At 39.4% G+C, this 18,841-nt stretch overlaps 1 protein-coding gene across 1 annotated transcript in view; it reads right to left on the bottom strand.

Moving 5' to 3' along the window:
- Hsp60A (Heat shock protein 60A) overlaps positions 1–18,716 on the bottom strand; it is a 107,233-nt gene extending 88,517 nt beyond the window's left edge. The window contains exons 1-3 of the mRNA XM_067150065.2: positions 18,563–18,716; positions 18,140–18,301; positions 3,493–3,745 (exon numbers count right to left, since the gene is read on the bottom strand). Of these exons, the coding sequence (XP_067006166.1) occupies positions 3,493–3,745; positions 18,140–18,301 (415 nt within the window). The 5' untranslated portion in view covers positions 18,563–18,716. The remainder of the gene's footprint in view (positions 1–3,492; positions 3,746–18,139; positions 18,302–18,562) is intronic.
- Between the last annotated feature and the right edge of the window lie 125 nt (positions 18,717–18,841).

The raw sequence follows: 18,841 nt of genomic DNA, 5'->3' as shown, positions 1-18,841 counted from the left end.
TACGATAGTTAGAAATCGTGGCAATATTTTTCGTTATTTGTATTATCTTCATTTAGATCAGTCTTTTAGCTTTCTATTGGTATATAATATGGATTTATTAGGATTAATGTGTGATTACAGGCACGATTTTATTTTCATGGTGTATGTTGAGAAAAATAACTGCAGCATTTGACAGAAAAACCTGCAGCAGTTCTAGGGTTAAAGTTTGTTTTTAGTACCAGGTTGTGTTCTTCCTCACGAAAGTAAACTCTTTCCACTTGAGCACTGCTATGGGATACCATAAGAATAGCCATCATTAGCTTACTCAGTGAAGGGTCTTTCCTTACTCCTGAAGCATCAATGATCTTCGATATCTTGAACCAAAGTCTGTCGGCCCTTTCATGCTTAGTCAAAGACGAATCCATCAAATTGGAAAAGACTAAACTCTGTTTGCAAAGAATCGATTTGTGCTGAAGTGTTAATATACAATGGTCATATGGTGACTTCTCTATTAAATTGCGTCAATTAGTGGTCTTCAGATTTGGGCAGCTTGCCTCAGGATCTGCAACCAGCAGAAAGATTGTAAAATGTTCAAATGTGTCAAACGAAATTGTTCTATCTTAGCTTGACCTCAGAAAGGTGGTGATAAGTGGTATATTGCTTTAACTCACCTTTCTGGAATGGTGTTTATACTCCGCTGCCTTTGGACCGTTTTCGTGTACACGACGACGCGAGGTAGCGTCGTCATCTAATACGTCTCACGAAGGGGGAGGGAGTACTAGCTGTGCTTCCGTGATGTGTGTTTACTTGTTCGTGTGATTTATCTTCTCTTTACCCATTCTATTTATTTACTTATATGCTCATTTAGATTATTTTGGTCATTTGTTTCACTTAAATTCCGTTCTGTGATTTCTAATTTGTCGAAAATAATGTGGATATTTTTTAGGTCGTTCATAAGACTTCCTTTATTAATCCTACTAATGATTTGAAAAAGATTTGACTGAATTCACCGATACAGTCATGAAGTAAACAGCTTCCTATCACATGGCGTTTAAAAAGTTTGTCACTGAAATCACTTGGCATTCTCTGACAGATGTTCACCTTCCCAGATAATCCCTTTCGTGTTATGAATCTATAGATCCAAACTTACCAGTTTTAGGCCCTCCAAATGCCTTACTTGTTCATGGTGGTTTCTAGCACAGCTTGCCATTTACTAATGTCATAAACATATCAGATGTAAGGCTTTTCAGGCATTTGCTCTATTAACCAGCATTTTGCCTTAGGTCTGACTCGCCAATAGCGAACATTAAACTCTTTGAATACTCTCCCAGCAGCTCTGTTGCCATGTTCTTCAGGCATATTTTATTACCGAGTTTAAATCCAGGCGTACCCCCACATCTCTCCATAACTTAAATATTTAACTATGCCAGTAAACTTAACTGAGAAACAACAATGAAACATGAAGACAAGAGTGGTACTTGACAATACAACAGATGGACTATGCCTAATACAGTGGAACCTCGATTCTCCGCTTTTGGATGGACTACAGACGAGAAAAATACAACACAGGAAAACTGAAAATCTGGGAACGAATGAACCATCAAGAATTTGGCTAAACATCACAAAAATAAATAATCTTGCAAGCACTCCTAAAACAAACTAAACTACAGCCCCAATGTGCCTTTGCCTGCCAAGCGACTACTGCTCAGCCTGAAGCGTGCAGATTAGGTGACGCATGGTTAGTGTGACGACTTATCAGCCGTTATTCCTTGTTCACACCATTAGATGGCCCCTCTAAGGTAATCACGTAGGCTGAGTGGACCTGGAACGAGCCCTCATATCCAGGTAAAAATGCCCGACTTAGCCAGGAATCGAGCCCATGCCCTCTGGGTGAGAGGCAGACAAGTTAGATCACTGGGATGGATTCAAACAATTACCGGTACAAGACTTTAGAATCTCTATAATTTACATTCAGACTTACCAGGCAAAACTTCAGTTCCCCACGAAAATATCTTTCAGTTCAGCACAGCCCAACTCTTCGAAAAACTAATAACGCCAAGCCAAACAACAATCTACCACAAGTAGCATCGCAATGACAGGACTAACACCAAGATCTGTAGGTATGCCGTAGCAGTCCTTTCTTGAGAGACAGTTTCTTGAAAAGCACACAATCTAGGATTTAGCACTGATGGGACAAAATTTTCTGGATGGTTGATCCAGGAAATAGTTGAGGAAAGGATAATGCAGGATTTTTACGCGATTTAATTAGGAAGTTCGTGGGACAATGTGGTGCCGACTGACTGGCCAGGAATGCGGCCTTGGGGCAGGGGTCTGCGAGTTAGGTATTTTTGTTACAACAGCTAGCCTCAACCGTTCTGCAGGTAGAAAAACGCAGCTTCTCGTGCTCAACCGATTCTGACCTGTTCTGCATTTTCTGATACTCTCGCCCGTCGATCATGTCTTTAACCGCACTAATGTTTAAATATGTAATGCTGGTCTGAGGACGGCGATCGTGCTGCTGATTTTCCACAGGTTCTCATCCTTCCTTAACTTTTAATGAGAGGCAAACACACTCGCCCTTGACAATGTTTGATCACCGAACTGTGTAGTCAATTTCTGGCAAACTTCTGCCGCTGTAACTCCTTAAGGAGCAAAATGTTTTATAAATATGCATTGCACAGTGGAGGGGTTCAACTGTTGCTCCGACATCACGAGCGTTACTGACGCAACAGCGGGAAATATCCAACAGCACGCTCTCCCCACTCATAACGGTCCTGTCTAAGCATAGCAGAAGCGTGGTGCCAGTCCTACCAACAGTTGATGTTCAGGAACAAAAATCCCATTTATATCTGATCTACCTTCGTAGCAACAACAGTGAATATTGCGCAACTAAAATAAACCTTTCCTCATCCCAAGGTGGTGCAGCTCTTTATAGGTACGCCCCCAATGGAGGGGAGCTGCATGCACCATCTTTACCACATATCAACCTTCCTGCCACTCTTAGATCTCTGGCAGTATGGTACCGTGAATCGAACTCTGACCCCTGAAAACTGCAGCTAGTGTGCCAACCATTATGCTGGCAGACATTCTTAATTACAAAAAAACAGACATTATAGGATGACTGATGCGTGCTTGCATTGCGTGGGTCGGACACAAAACTATTCCCTATCTATGCAACGTCAGAGCTGCAGTAGGCCTAGACTATGGAGGCGGACATTTCTTAACTACGAAACAAGTGCACTGCACGACGGACTTGTATTTGTATTATGCGGGTCAAGACTAAATTATTCACAAATTTGTGAGGTGTCTGAGCTGCAAGGTACGGCTTGTAGCCACTTCGAAGCAGCATCGTCCTCTGACGAATTAAGCTGGGGGGGGGGGGTCTTGTACGCAAGATTTTTTCACTTTCTTTGTCTGAAAAAGCCAGGGGGGTCTAATATGTGAGGGGTCTAATAAACTAGTAAATACGGTACTTTAACAGAAAAAACACCTTTAAACATATGAACAGCTTACCTCTCCTGATCTCAATTGGATTTGCTCCTTTGCTGATCTTCTCAAAACCTTCCTTGGCTATGGCTCTGGCCAAAACAGTTGCTGTGGTTGTACCATCACCAGCCTCCTCATTTGTATTGTTGGCAACATCTTGCACCAACTTTGCTCCAACATTCTGAAACTTGTCCTTCAGTTCAACACCTTTGGCAACAGTGACACCATCCTTCGTAATCTTAGGACTCCCCCAAGTTTGCTCCAGAATTACATTGCGACCCTAGTAGGATAGAAAATTAATGAAGACATACCACTAGCAATACCTTTACAATTTAAGACTAACAAAATATCTACATCAGTAAACAGAAACACTACAATTCATGTTATTTTCCAGAAAAGTTCACGTGTTAACCTGGAATTGTATATATAGACATTACATAGTAGGATTTCTAACTACCAGCTAATTAAATATACCTCTCACCTTCGAAAGGTAAGGCATGTGAACTACATTGTTATAAGCCATCAACATACCAACAGCACATTGTTTTGTGCACAAATAGATGAAGACAAAGAGGATTAAATTACAGATTTAAGTCTGCAATGCATCAGTCCACAATATTTTTTTTTTTTTTGAAAAATCATTGCATAACCTATCTTCCTACAGTAAAGAATGTACGTAAAATGAAAGAATTGAGCTATCTACATTTTACTGTTGGAAGTATTACAAACTAGACAAAGCACATTTAGAAGTTCTTACAACCCAGACACTTCTCTATTTACCACAATATATTACCTTATTTTAGTGAATATAGAAATAAATATTCCCTAGTGAATTAGAAAGTATATCAGTAGCTACAGAATATCGTTAAGATAAAACAGGTTACTACTGTAAGAAGGATTTGACACTCATTCACTGTACAGTACAACCCCTATTGAACGTTTTTGCAGGGACCCGATATTTTAACCTTAAATGGGGGTTTACCTTAAATCGAAGTTTCAGTAGAAAGCACACCTTTTCCAGAGATCTCCGCCTGTATTTTGATGATGCTTGTTTAAAGGGGCCCAACATCTAGGTCATCGGGCCCTAATGATACAAAATGAGACTAAATGCACTGACAATATAAAAGCATAAAATTCATCCACTAACCGGAATTCAAAACGTGATAATGAATGGATGAATATGAATCTAAAACAATCAGTAGATCTGAAAAGCAGTGCCTCTCCTTCGCAATCTATAAATTTCATTCCGTATTGATATTGTACACAAATGCAATGAGAAGAAGGCTTCCACCTAATCAATGCTTATTATTAAATTAAAATTAGGACCGGTCTCTACCTTTCTAAGTCATCAGCTGGTCCTACAATCACATATCATGTAATACAAACATTACCAAATCCAACAAGGAATGCCATATAGCGACATGTCAAATGGTTCACGAATGGGGACAATAGTCTGATAACTTAGTATACATTGTCGTAACATAAGTAACATACATGAAAAAAAAATCTATAAAATATAGATGATATTACAGAAGGCATGTGTATTAATCACAATTTGTTGGTCTTGTGGAGGGTTGTGGGTTGCACTTCCTGTTCCGTGTGCCTTATACAGGGTCTTTATTTATGCTTGGCAGAGACTATCGCTTGAACTTTACCGCCGATGACAGGCTGCCACCGGCCGCTGGCGCGCGCGGTTTCCGGCACTTCTGCAGTTGCTGAGAGCTGAGCTCCGAGATAGTAGGGTGTTCGATGAAGCTACTGCGTACTGTATGTCGTATTGTATAGTGTTTTATTGTTATTGTGTATAGTGCTGTAATGTATGTGAAATATTCGTTACGTGAATGTGTATATCTGCACAATAATTACATTAAGTGCAGAAAATCGTGCGCTAGGACAAGACAAAAGTTTTGAGCTGAATTTCCAGGGAGACCCATTCCTATCAATCGGACAATAAAACAACTGGCCAAATGATTCAAATGTACAGATTCAGTAAACAAAAATAGATGTAAAGGTCGTTATCTCCTTACTGAAGTGTGTTTGGTATGAGGATCGTAAGTAAAAATCTGTGGCCCCCCTCGTAGCCCAGATTTAAGAGCATGTGATTTTTATTTGTGGGAAATGTTAAATGTAGTTTATGGGAACACCCCCCACCCCCACTAGATGAACTTAAAAGACAATATAAGAGTTGCAGTTGCACCCATCAGTGCTGAAGAACTTGCTAAAGTAACCGAAAATTTCATTAGGAGATGCCGATTATTTCAGCAGCACATGGGGAACATTTTCAGCATAAACTGTAAAATGAGTAAAATGCATGATAATGATTTTGAGCACCGTATTCTACCATACATACGCACGCATAGTAGCCTGCAACTGAACCGTCACTGGCGGCCAAGGTCAAGCGAGAAAGACCCTGCTAAGCATAAAGACCCTGTACACTAATGAAAACCCTTTCAATATTATCTTGTTCGTGAGTAATGGTTAGTCCACACCAAAGTTAATAAACAATGTTAACAAAACAAAGTTAATAAACAATGTTAACGAAAACATTTCTCAAGATGTTAATAAACTTTTGTTAACAAACCTCTTTAACATTATGTCCACACCAAATAAACTTTTGTTAACAAACTTCTTTAACATTGTGTCCACACCAAAATATCTGTTTGTGAGGTTACAATGGATAGGGTCAGGAAGAAGAAAATACAGCTGCAGCTTTCATTATTTTAATGAGTGCAATTAGAGAAAAACGCAGACGCAAAGTGTGGCAAAGAAAAATACTGGAAAAGCGTTTAGAATTAAATTTGCAGTGGACACTTAGGCCTATGACAGAACTTTCAATCCATGATGCTTTGAAAACTTTCTGAGAATGTCCCCACAAGACTTTCAGTTCTTGTTGACAGTAATTGGGTCTGAAATTGCAAGAAATGATACAAATTTATCGGAATGTCATCTGCATTAATGTTAGGCAAAGTATAAGATTCCTAGCGACTGGCGACTCCTACCAAGGATCATGTAAGAGTGTAAGAGAAATACGCCTACACTTCACTAAAGTATTTGTATGGTGTATACGAGTTACTTGCGATTCGACAGCCGATTTCGAAAAATAAAAAATAGTATTGTATTCCGCGCTATGAATTTGCGTGATCTAATTGCGTCTTTGCGCATGTGCGAACCGAAATGTTAATGAAAACACGAAATGTTAATGAAAAGTTTCATTCACAAAAGTTAAAGAAATTTTGTTTATCAACACGCTCGAAAAGTTAATGAACACGCTATTTTGTTTATTAACAGACAGAAATGTTCATGAACATTGTTCATTAACAATGTTTATTAACAAAGTTAACGAAAACATCTTGGTGTGGACGCACCTTAACATGCATAAAACACCTAAAAATACGTTGTAAGAATATAGATTGTTCATAAACATGAGTTACTTGATTTTAGGTCCTGTCTTTGTAAGATATGTTGACCCAGAAAGGCCAAAACCGGTCCTAATTCTAATTTAATAAGAAGAATTGGTTAGGTGGAAGCCTTCTCATTGCATGCCTCGCTTTCCCAGAAACAATATTACTGATAAAGGGATTGCTTCCGCACTATCCTGAATCGATCAAGGTTGTTGTCTAAAGGAGTTCAATATCCAGGGTCCCTCATGACACATCGAAGTAAAACCATGGCATTTCTAAGTTGCAGTACTAATCAAAAGACTTACTATCCCGTAGTGTTCCTCACAGTGGGTACAAATCACAGCCAACGCAGAGCAACAGCGTCTCTCATATAGTGGTTCTATAGTTCAGTTTTTATGAGCTGTCTTTTGGTTGAGGCTAAGTGAACTGAACAGCCAACTGTGCTCAGTTCTTTTTGCAGTCTTTGCCAGTTCAGTCATTCTTGACATAGCATCAACACTTGCAGCTAGAAATTATGAGTTGATTGAGCAGCTGAAGGAGCACAATATTTCAGTTCGCAATAACATAAGGGGGGGGGGGGGGGAGATCTCTTGCATCTTGTGAAACAAAAGGCCCTAGTATCTAGTTTACGTGGTGGATGGAAATAGCCAGGAGAGTGAAACTTCAACAGACGAAGGCAATGCCGATAGAGACTCAAATGAGGGGTGTATTCCCTTTGTAGTATTCTGCCTTCTTTAGAAGAAATTGGAACTATCAGCAACACAAGCATTTCTAGACGGTGAGTAGAAATTTCATTTCATTTTGTTTTTTCTGTTCAACCATTTATATATTTCTATCTTATAGGCTTATCCTAAATATGTTTCGTGGTGTTGCTCATCTTACATGAATAAGTGATTCTGGACTTATATTGGAGTATATATATTTCCGTTCGTGTTGAGTCGGGAATCAGCTGTTTGTACCCTTAACAATTTGGCACCAATGTTCGACTTCCGGTCAATGGTCAAATCGAAACTTAAACGGAACTATAATCACAGGCAACATCCAGACCCGTGATGTCTCTCACATAATGGTACAAATCACAGGCAATGTAAGCCCATGATGATCCACATATTTTGGTACTAATCACAGGTACTGGAAACCCACAGTGAACCGCCCTCTGCTGCTACTAATCACAAACCTATTGTGTATCTAATATAGTGGTACTACTCGCAAGTAAAGGTGACACATGGCTTTCCCCGCATGATACTAATCACAAGTAGTTTAATGGTTCTAGTTCAATCATCCCTTGGTCGCCCATTTCAGTTGCCTTTTGCAACTGACGGGATACCGTGGGTGTATTCTTCGCCTGAGTCTCCCACCCACAGGGGTTAGAGATATAAAGAAGATAAAGAAGGGATCCGTCACTTTGAAAAACTAAGCAATGGATGAAGAAGGGCAAAGGCCACACAGGGCGTGAAAATGAAAGACTCCCTAGGCATTGAAAGCTCTAATACCGCCGGGGTCAGGAAAGAAGAGTTGACCAAGGGAGTTTGGACAGGATAGATGAAACAGCCCGGCACAAGTTGAAGCAATGCCAGGACTCAGCTAAGGGCCCCGTTGTCGCCAACCCACGCTCAAGTTGAGAGCCCCTGGGGCCCATATTAGTCTTTTTACGACAGGTATGGGATAACGTGCGTGTATTCATCTGCGTCTCCCACCCACAGGGGGTTCTGCCTGTATTAACATAAATGGTACTATCCTACATTATTTACACAGTGACAGCAATAAAAACAAGGATATATCTACTCTACACACTACTGTAGTTACCACTTCGTACAGTTTGTGCTGAAGATTGTGTTAAACTGCCCCTGCTATCTAAGCAAGAGACCTAAAATTAATCAAAATGCTTGGGTATGGCTAGAGGCATGATTTTTTCGCATTAACGATAAATGCAACAAAAAATAATTTGAAGCGATTTTGCGATATCTTTACGAATCATATGTTCCCGATTAAGAAAATATGGATATTATGTACGCGAATTAAAGCGATAAGGCTATTTTAAAGCGAAATTCAATTATATCACGATATTACACCGAAATCTGTAGTGAATAACGAACTTGACATTTTGTTCCAAGATTATGTATGAAAAGAAAGAAAGAGCGAACAAAGATTAATCAACAGCAAAGAAATATGTTATCATTAATGTTCTGGAAAATCTCTAAGACATGGCATCAAAGAAAAGGGTTGGCTCCAGGCTTCTTGCCTAACGAAATGTTTGGAATGTTGTTCTTTTGGTGGCTGATAATCCCTCCCCAGCCCGTCTCCTCACGGCATTGTGCAATCCTGGAATACCTAATGACGTCTACAAGCAGCACAATTGACTGGTGTATTTCGGCTTCTTGGTCAGGTAAAATTAAGAAAGTGACTGATCACAGACAGAGAACATGGGTCGCTCGACAAGTGTCATGGTGCACAGCAGAGCTAAACAGTTTGCGAGTGAAGGTTTATACGTTTCAGAAAGCAATATTTTAATGTGTAAATTTTGTAATGTTCGTATCGAGTGAGAGGAAAAATACACTGTCTCAAAACATTTTTTTTTTAAATAAGGAATATTCAGAACGTAAATTTAGCACGCCAGGCAGTCCACAATAGAACTCTCATTAGATATGCAGAAGAAAGCTAGAGTGAAAAAATAGAATTTATTCACGAAACAACAGCGATTCTACTCAAAACCAACATCCCGCTGGAGAAGGTAGACAACCCTGCAGTCCAGAAATGGCTTCAGAAGTATGTACCAGATATGTCCCGTCTATCAATTAAACCTCCACAATCAACGATCAGTGATAGTAATGAAACTTAACGATTAATTTTAGAATTTCATTAAAGCGAAATTAAAGGGATACGGCAATATCTATTTCGCGAAATAACACGAAAATTAGTATCCTTTTCGCGAAATCGTTCAGAAATTAATTTTTTTTGCTAGGGGCTTTACGTCGCACCGACACAGATAGGTCTTATGGCGACGATGGGATACGAAAGGCCTAGGAGTTGGAAGGAAGCGGCCGTGGCCTTAATTAAGGTACAGCCCCAGCATTTGCCTGGTGTGAAAATGGGAAACCACGGAAAACCATCTTCAGGGCTGCCGATAGTGGGATTCGAACCTACTATCTCCCGGATGCAAGCTCACAGCCGCACTGCCTCTACGCGCACGGCAGAAATTAATGCGAAAAAATCATTCCTCTAGGTATGGCCAAACAAATTTGTTCCTTTGCACTATCAGATAACGGACTTATGCTATTTGCTGAACCTGAGTAAATGCTGAAGGCACATACGTAAGGAAATGTTGCGAGATGATGGATCATTATCTCATACATGCATCCTCATGGTACACTTATGCCTTTTCAGCATTCCGTCTGTAAGCTTCTGTGAATCAACTAAATGCTTCTATAGTCCTCCATTTGTAACCAGCTCTGTAGCTTATTTTACACTGACCAGCAAAATTTATGGATCACTTGAATTTTCAAATAAAGCTTGTTAAATTGTGAAACATTTGTTTTATTACTTACACTGATTATTTTAATGACAAAATTATTTAAGTAAATAAGGGTAGCAATAACAGATAACCTTACATATTTTTTTTCATGATGATCAATGTAAATAAAACAAAAATCTTTAAAAATTTAATATGCTCTTTCCTTAGAAAATTCAAACGATCCATTAATGCTGCTGGTCAGTGTAGTTGCACACCTTAAAACTTTTCTAACCCTTTGGTTAAGAAATTGTTCTGAATGTTAAGGAATATGTTCGCTATTATTCCTGATAATGAGCCCAGGGTTAACCCTTTCCTTATGACGGATTTTTGTCAGTGAATGCAAAACAGCTTCAGTTTATCTTTGTTCTTCTAACATTATACATGATATTCCATAGAAGTCGGGAAAGATACCATACTCACAAGAAGCATTAAAATCTGTATGAAACAGCAATGTTGTTTAAACATTTTCGCGGACGTTTTGCAAGCAGCGGCTTACTCATTAGCATGTATTTTCTAATTCCAATAGTCTGAACACACACATTCAGTTTCATTCTTAAAAATAAGACGTGCCAACTTTCAAAAGTAAAAAATCAGGAGAAATTTGGCATCGAATCGCAACATTACGACGCATTACTTGTGGCAGAACATGTACTAATTCATTAACAACTCTATTTGGGCTACATATGTGAAATCTTGTTAAATACTGGACATACCTGAACTTTAGGAACATGTGACTTCTCATCCTTCAACATCCTGAACACATTACGACTGTTGTTGAACACACTCGTGGCTGACAGTCCTCTTCAGGAACTCTGAACTAAATTTTTGCTCAAAGCACTTGCCTTGCTGAACTGATTTTAAGTTTCAGACAGCAAGGATCCGAACTGTCATCATCCTTGACCATCTCCAGTTGCCCGGGTGTGGTGTACAAGCCCCCTTCATCTTTGTCCATGAACCACTGTTCTCATTCTCCCAAGCTTATCCTCTCTCCTCGACATCTTTCTTCACCAGATCTGTCCATTTTCCTCTGGGTCTGCCCTGTCTTTCCTTTTACTTCTCTTTCATATTCTCTTCTTGCAGTCCTGCTTGCACTCAACCTTCTTACATGGCCAAACCACTTCTGTCTTGCTTTCCGAATCCTCTGTAGTAGGGAGTCTCCTATACCCACCTCTCTGACTTTTTCATTCCTGAACTTGTCCTTCCTGGTTTTCTGTATCACGGTGTATAGGAACTTCATTTCTGTAGCTTGGAGTTTTGAGCTGTCTAGTCTCGTTAATGTGGTAGTTTCCATATACGTGAGGATAGGTGTATAATATGATTTATATAATGTCATCTTAGCTTTTAATGGTACGTGTTTATCCCACGGCAGTTGTCTTGCTTGGTAAAATTTGAGTTGCCTCACTAATTTGACTGTCCATCTAATACTTTGCTAGGTTGTCTTGATATTATAATACTCAAGTATTTAAATATTGAAACACTGTCCAGTTTGGTGTTAATTACTCTTGATTTGTGGTTTGTCAACTCCCTTCTCTTCATCTTAGCCTTGATATTTAAATCCAACCTCAAACTCTTGACTCCATTTCTGCACCTTTTTCTCCACATTTTCAGTTTCATCCCAGATCACCACATCACCTGCAAAGATAAAATTTTGCAAGTCCTGCTGCTTCTTCCTTCTTAGAGCTTTTATTATGGAATTCATCACTGATAAATAAGAGGGGTGATGAATCATTGCCTTGCTGTATTCCCTGTTTCAAACCACCCCACAAACCACTTGCACACAACTTCTGGTTTTATCGTGCAGCATCTTGACTTTTGCAGTAAGACTGTCAAACTCCCAGCTATTTTTGGATATGCTTACCTGGTACGCTATCATAAGCCTTTTCGATGTCTAGGAATAGAAGAAAAAGTGGTTTCCCTTTTCCCAGTGCTTTTCCATTAACATACTGACAGCAAAGATAAGGTCTATAGTTCTTCCAGGCCTAAAACCATATTGTTCCTCTTCCAATAAAGGTTCTACAATTTCCCTATCTACTCTACGGTTTTTTCCAGAGTTTTAGACCATGAGAGCGCAGAGTAATTCCACAGTAGTTTATGCATTTCCATCTACTCGCCTTCTTGAAAAGAGGTACGATTATACCCTTCTTGCAGTCTCCTGGGATAGTGTTTTCCTGCCATACTGTGTTAAGGAGTCTATATAACCACTGGACTGCTCGAGTTCCTGCTGCTCGCAACATATCTGTACTTAACCACTCAACGTGGAGTGCCGTACACTGCACGCAGACTCCCCAACGCTCTGTCCTGGAGTGACATATTGCACGCACATAGCAGCTTCTGATTTGTGCTATCTGGCAAATATTTCTCGAACCTTCATTTGTTGCATATATCTATTGAGATTTTATCAATTACATATGATGATGTATCGCGTCTGGAAAAAACCAACAAGTTCTGTTGTTGAAATCATGGCAGCTAAAAGTTTTGTGAACGCGAATTCGAAAATTAACTATGTTTTTTCAAATGATTATACGGAAGGACTAGAATATAGAATTTGAGAGTGAAAGTAGTGATTTTGACAATGATGTTTTTGATATACAGGAAAATATCAGCCATAATGTTATTGATGGTGGGTTTGTGTGAGAAGACATGGATAAATACAGAGGGCAAAGGGAAATGTTAATGGCAAATTATGGGTCTCAGAATGCTACAAAGAACTGCTTATTTCCTGTGTGAAAAATTCAGTTGTTTTTTACTGTTGAGTTCGTAAAGATGATAGTAAAATAGGCAGATATTTATGTTCAACATGGCATGTGGTCACACCGAATGTTATTTCCATTCCGATCAAGGGAAAAAGAAAGTATACTGGAGGAAATTATGTAGTTTTTGCATTTTGTATGTTAAGGAGCACAGTACAGAAACCTGTACTGAGATCTTATTTCTAAAATAATCTGGATACTAGCTACTATTGGTTCAGCCATATCTTGTTCGATTTGAAAGTTCTGAAGTTTCGTCCACTTCATTGACCTTAGAAAATGTGTGTTTATGCACTAATAATATACTGAACATTTTGGTAAAATTCACTGAACCACTCGTAATTTACATCTGATTAACTGAAACCCTGTACTCGTAGCATGCTTGGTGCTAATACTCCTCTCACAGCACAGGGTAGCCAGGTAGTGAAACTCATCCCACGCTGAGAGGTTAACTCATCCACTCAAACTGCTTTTCCTTTCCTCATACTTTTCATGGACTTTTCTATCTCCAGCCATGTAATTCTATGTTACTTACCCCATTACTACAACAGCATTCCTCACTTATGTAGTGCTCGCTACTCCATTTAGAGAATATACAAAAAGTCAAATTCATTCCTGATTTCGTCTTCTCACACTAAGGTTCCGCTGTCACCTTCTATTGCCTTTATATCCTCTTGTTCACACCTTCTGGTCTTTACTACCCTGTAGAATAATTTCCTATTTCCTCTGCTGTCTAATTCAAATTTATCCACAAACTCATTCCATGCTTTGAGTTGATTGTATATGTAATCAGATATACATGCCAGGAAAATGGCCAAAGGACTTTGCTGAAATCATCTTAATCCCTATGGAAAAGAAAACAGGACAGCAAAAAATGTGAAGATAGGACCACTGAGTAATCACATGCAGCCAAAGTCTTACTGCAGACACCCAACAGAAAGATATATGGAAAGCTGAATAAAGTTATAGGTGAAGAACAGTTTGGTTTCAGGTGAGGAGTTGGAACAAGAGATGCCAATGGGCTTCTGAGGGTGATAGGAGACAGGTACATATAGAAAAAACACGAAGGTTTATGCTGTATTTAAGAAGGCTTTTGACTGTCAGATGAGTCAAATTGATGAAAAGACTGAAGAAACATGGAGTTGATTGGAGGGATAGAAGGCTAATAAAGAATTTGTATTTAAACCAGAGAGCAAGAATGAGAATAAGAGATAAGATGAGTGAAGAAATTGAATTAGGAAGAGGTAAGACAGGGCTGCTCTTTATAACCGACACAGTTCAGCATCTATCTCGAACAAATAATCGAAAGTTTTAATGGAAAAGTGGAGTTTGTGTTGGGAGGTAGGAAAGTGGAATGTATAAGATTTGCAGATGATATGGTTGTGATGGGAAAAAGCAAACATGAAATGATGCAAATGTTAAACTCAACATGAGACTAGAATATGGAATGAGAATTAATAAGACCAAAAATATAATTGGAGGAAGAGGTAGAAGTTATTAGTACTGGGAGAGGAGTGAAAGAAATGGAGCAAGTCAGTAACTAAGTATTTGGGAAGTATGATCAGAGATGTGTACTGCACGACAAATTAAGAAGAGAATTACCATAGCAAAAGATAAAATCAAAATTACTTTGTGGACCACTAAACAAATATTTGAAGAAAACACTCGCTAATGTTATACTTTGAGCATAGCACTGTATGGTGCAGAGACTTGGACATTGCAAAAGGAAGATGAGAAGACTGGAGGCACTATAGAGATGTGGGTATGGAGGAGAATAGAGTAAGTGAAATGAGAAGACCGGGTAAGGAATGAGAAGGTATTACGAAGAGTTTGAGAAGAACAAAGTATGTTGCAAATCATCAGGAGAAAAATGAACTGGATTGGACATTGAGGGATCGTTTACTGAAAGAATGAATAGAAGGAACAGTGAAAAGCAAACGAGGAAGAGGAAGAAAAAAAGATGTCAAATGTTGGACAATATCAAAGGAAAGAAATATTTGGATATGAAAAACTTGGCAAAGGACAGGCAAAAGTGGAAGAGGTTCATCCCATGACAAGAAGTGCCATAAGGTAGAATATACCTGGAAGATGATGACTTTCCCCTTAACTATGAATTTTTGTTCTATGAAGTTCTTGTAGTCTATTAACTTCTCGGCTTACTTTGTTTTCGTTAGTTTTGTTTTTCTTTATCTAGCATCTCTTTTGCTTGGTTGCTTGCTTGCTTTAATGGCTGTTTTGGAAAGGAGTCTCTTTCCATAGTCAATCCTGTTAACCCACAGTTCTTTATCTTCTCCCACAAATGCGTCTAAACACCTTCCTCTACCGTTGTTGCTCACCATGGTAGGTTTTATTGTACAGTACAGTCTCACTCATCTGACCTTCGCTTATCCGACATTCCGAGTTATCCGACACTGGTACACTTAATTGTAACTTTTGGTGGAGACTAAATTCAGGGACACCCAGTGTGGAGGGTGCGACCGTGGAACAAGCACTGGCCTGACCGCTTGCGGTAGGACCGGGATTTTTCCTTCAAGGACACGTGCAGCGAGTCTTCAGTCATTGTTCATTGTAGTATTGGTTGGTGTGGATGTTATTTTCATATCTTCTGTGAGTATGGCAAGTATACGGAAGAAAGCGATTGTTTCTATGGAAGACAAGTTAAGTGCATTAAAGAGACTGGACAAAGGGGAAACTGTTCAAAAAGTGGCTTCAGATTATGTTGTTGGATGTGTTAAGAGTGGGAGACAGGGAAAAAAAAGATACTGAAAAGTGGTGCTCTACCAGAACAAATGATGCACGGAAAATTAGAAAAATGAAAAAATTTGAGTACGAAAAAGTACGTTGAGCACTATTTCTTTGGTTCACTCAACACCGTGAAAAGGACCTGCCGATATCTGGCCCCATTCTGCAAGAAAAGGCTGTGTATTTCCAGAAGGAGTTTAATGAAGGAGACTCCAATTTTACTGCCAGTGCTGGGTGGCTTGATCAGTGGAAAAAAGTGTACGGCATTAAGCAGCTTAATATCGGTGGGGAAAAACTGTCAGCTAAGTCTGATGAGGTTGTGAAATTTAAAGAGGAATTCCAGGAAATAATTCTTGCTGAAGGATGAACCAGTGATCAGATTTTTAATTGTGATGAGACTGGGCTAAATTTCAAGATGCTGCCATCAAAAAATCTCGCAGCCCAAGCCAGAACGTCTGCAACTGGCTACAAGTGTAGTAAGGAAAGAGTTACTGTTCTTGCCTGTAGTAATGTTACTGGGAACTTAAAAGCAAAATTGCTTACGATCGGCATTTAAAACTCTTCTCCCCCCACCAAATGTGATCTACGGCTGATGCAGGGAGTATCACCAGAAGGTGGTGTTCCAAGGAGGGCACCAAGCCACAAGAAACCTGGGAGAAAAGGGGCCTGCATGGGTGGTACTATGTTCAGCAATCACAGGTGAAAAAGCATAGAAAAATGACTTGAAACTATAGGCTACCTGAAATAGCATAGAAAAGAGATCATCCCTTTGTGCTTGCAAGGGACTTGCCCCTAGAAGCATTCTTAAATATATGAAAACTGTCCAAATCTGATACATAGCCTATGGCTATTTTCTATGGTATGTTTCGTATCAATTATTCTGTAGCTATAATCTAACTTTTGTGTTATTCAGTAACGGTATAATGCCGATGTTGGCAAGTCTGTAAACTGGGAACCTCCACCTTATTGGACCTATAACCTACAGCACAAAGTGGGTATGCAGTTTTAACTGTATTATTTTCACTTTGTCATTTTTTCTTATACTTTAGCAGGACTCCAGACAATGCTAGGGGATTTACGCCCCCAGACCACCTTTGTTTGCTTCCATATTAAAATTTTACCTTCCGCAGCCCAGCACTCACTACATTCAGCTGTGTGTGGAACGACTCGTTTGTTTATACGCTCGGAAAGGATGTTAAGAGGCACTCAGCGCTGCAAACCTCTTTACTTAGGAACTAACGAGTGATACTTCAATAGCTGGTGGCGATTGGTTAGACCTTTGATCTGGATTGGTTCTTGCCGCGCAGACAGTTAGAAGCCGTGAAGCGGCCCTAGGCTCTTAGTTTCGTGAGAAAACACGATTGGACTGGACGTGCGGACGGTTAGGATAGAACCTGGACAAGACCATTTAACGTAAGTATTAAGTTAAATTACTGCTGTTGTGTATTTCACATGGTTTCCTTTACATTGTTTTTCCTTTGTGCTTTCATTCAGCCGGGGTTCGTAATGCAATGTATTTATCAGCATTGAAGGTAATGACGTCGCATTCTGTTCACGTTGACCAATGAGAATGCAAGTAGTTACTTTAACCATGGCCGATGGCAGGTTCTGATCTTATTAGGTTATAAAAGTAAATGTACTTCTGGGGGCGGGATGGTGGATTCCTAGATATCGCAATGAACACATCTTTCCCCTAAAAGGAATTCCAAGCAAAATTTGCATTATTTTCACTTCGTTATGTTAAAAACTCTGGGCTGCGTAAGGGAAAATTATACCGCTTCCAGACCACCTAAGGGTGATGTCTATACTACATCCTAACCTATCCAGATCAACGGTCTTCTATCCTTAATCCTCCAACGTTGGCACCCTTATTTATTACTAGAAAAGTCCATCCGAGCCGTGCCATGTTAGATCTCTAACTTATGTGCCTCGAATGCTCAACTACAGTTTTATCGCAGCATGTAAAGTCGCCGCCTTTACTTCGACACTATTCAACTCAGTCCAACCAAACAAATTGGAGTCTATAAACGAACATTTTTTGCCTCTAAAGACGATTACGCTCGATTACAGCCAAGAATAACAATCAATAAAAATGAGTTGGCATTAACAGGCTATGCAAAAACGTTCAGTTCCAGGAACTAACTTTCCAACTACCGGGATTCTTAAATGAGAATCAAACTAGTACTATCAATTACACCTTCCTTTCGGTTATTGAAAACTGTAAACATGAAATAGCCATACTACAATTCTTAAGAGGAGAAAAAGAGGCCAACCTTAGGTCCCATGGTAACAGCCACAGCATCGGCCAAAATGTCAACACCTTGAAGCATCAGCGCTCGCACTTCAGGACCAAATCGTACATCCTTGGCAAAACAGCGAGAGTAACCCAACTGTTTGAGAGCTGAAGAACGTAAGACTCGTGGAAGACGAAACATCTGTAAAATATTTAGTTTTAACTAAAGTGAGCAGGTGTCCCTCGAAGGCACATCATTACAGTGAAGATGACAAAGTTTATTTTAAACTTGTGTCCAATATATAATTATTTAATATGCAAAAACGACCATCTCCCTTCAAGGGATATCACATTAGACTACCATTATAACAAATAAGATTGCAGATCACCGTAAATTTTAATGCTCCTACATTTACTTGAAATATTCAGCTCGGCATTAGTTCAACTACAGTCTCTATATTACCTTTATATTCAAGAGAAGTAAATTTCAACAACTTAGCCGGAATCTTAGCAACCACGTTCTCCTCGATCTACTGAAAGAAAGGAGTGGAGCGCAATGCACATGGCCGGTCTTTAGAAGACTACGGCCCTGGAAGAGGAATAATAGACAAAGAGAAGCTTAATTACAATGAATGTAAGATCATCAAAGCATCACACCGCTTCATAAAATTATGAATCATTTTCTGATGTAAATTACGAATTTCATCCAAATGGCATATTTCTGACCCTATTAACGGCTTTG

Source organism: Anabrus simplex, chromosome 6, assembly GCF_040414725.1.
Source record: "Anabrus simplex isolate iqAnaSimp1 chromosome 6, ASM4041472v1, whole genome shotgun sequence".
In the NCBI taxonomy this organism is placed as follows: Eukaryota; Metazoa; Arthropoda; class Insecta; order Orthoptera; family Tettigoniidae; genus Anabrus; species Anabrus simplex.
This window is presented reverse-complemented; position numbering and strand designations above follow the sequence as displayed.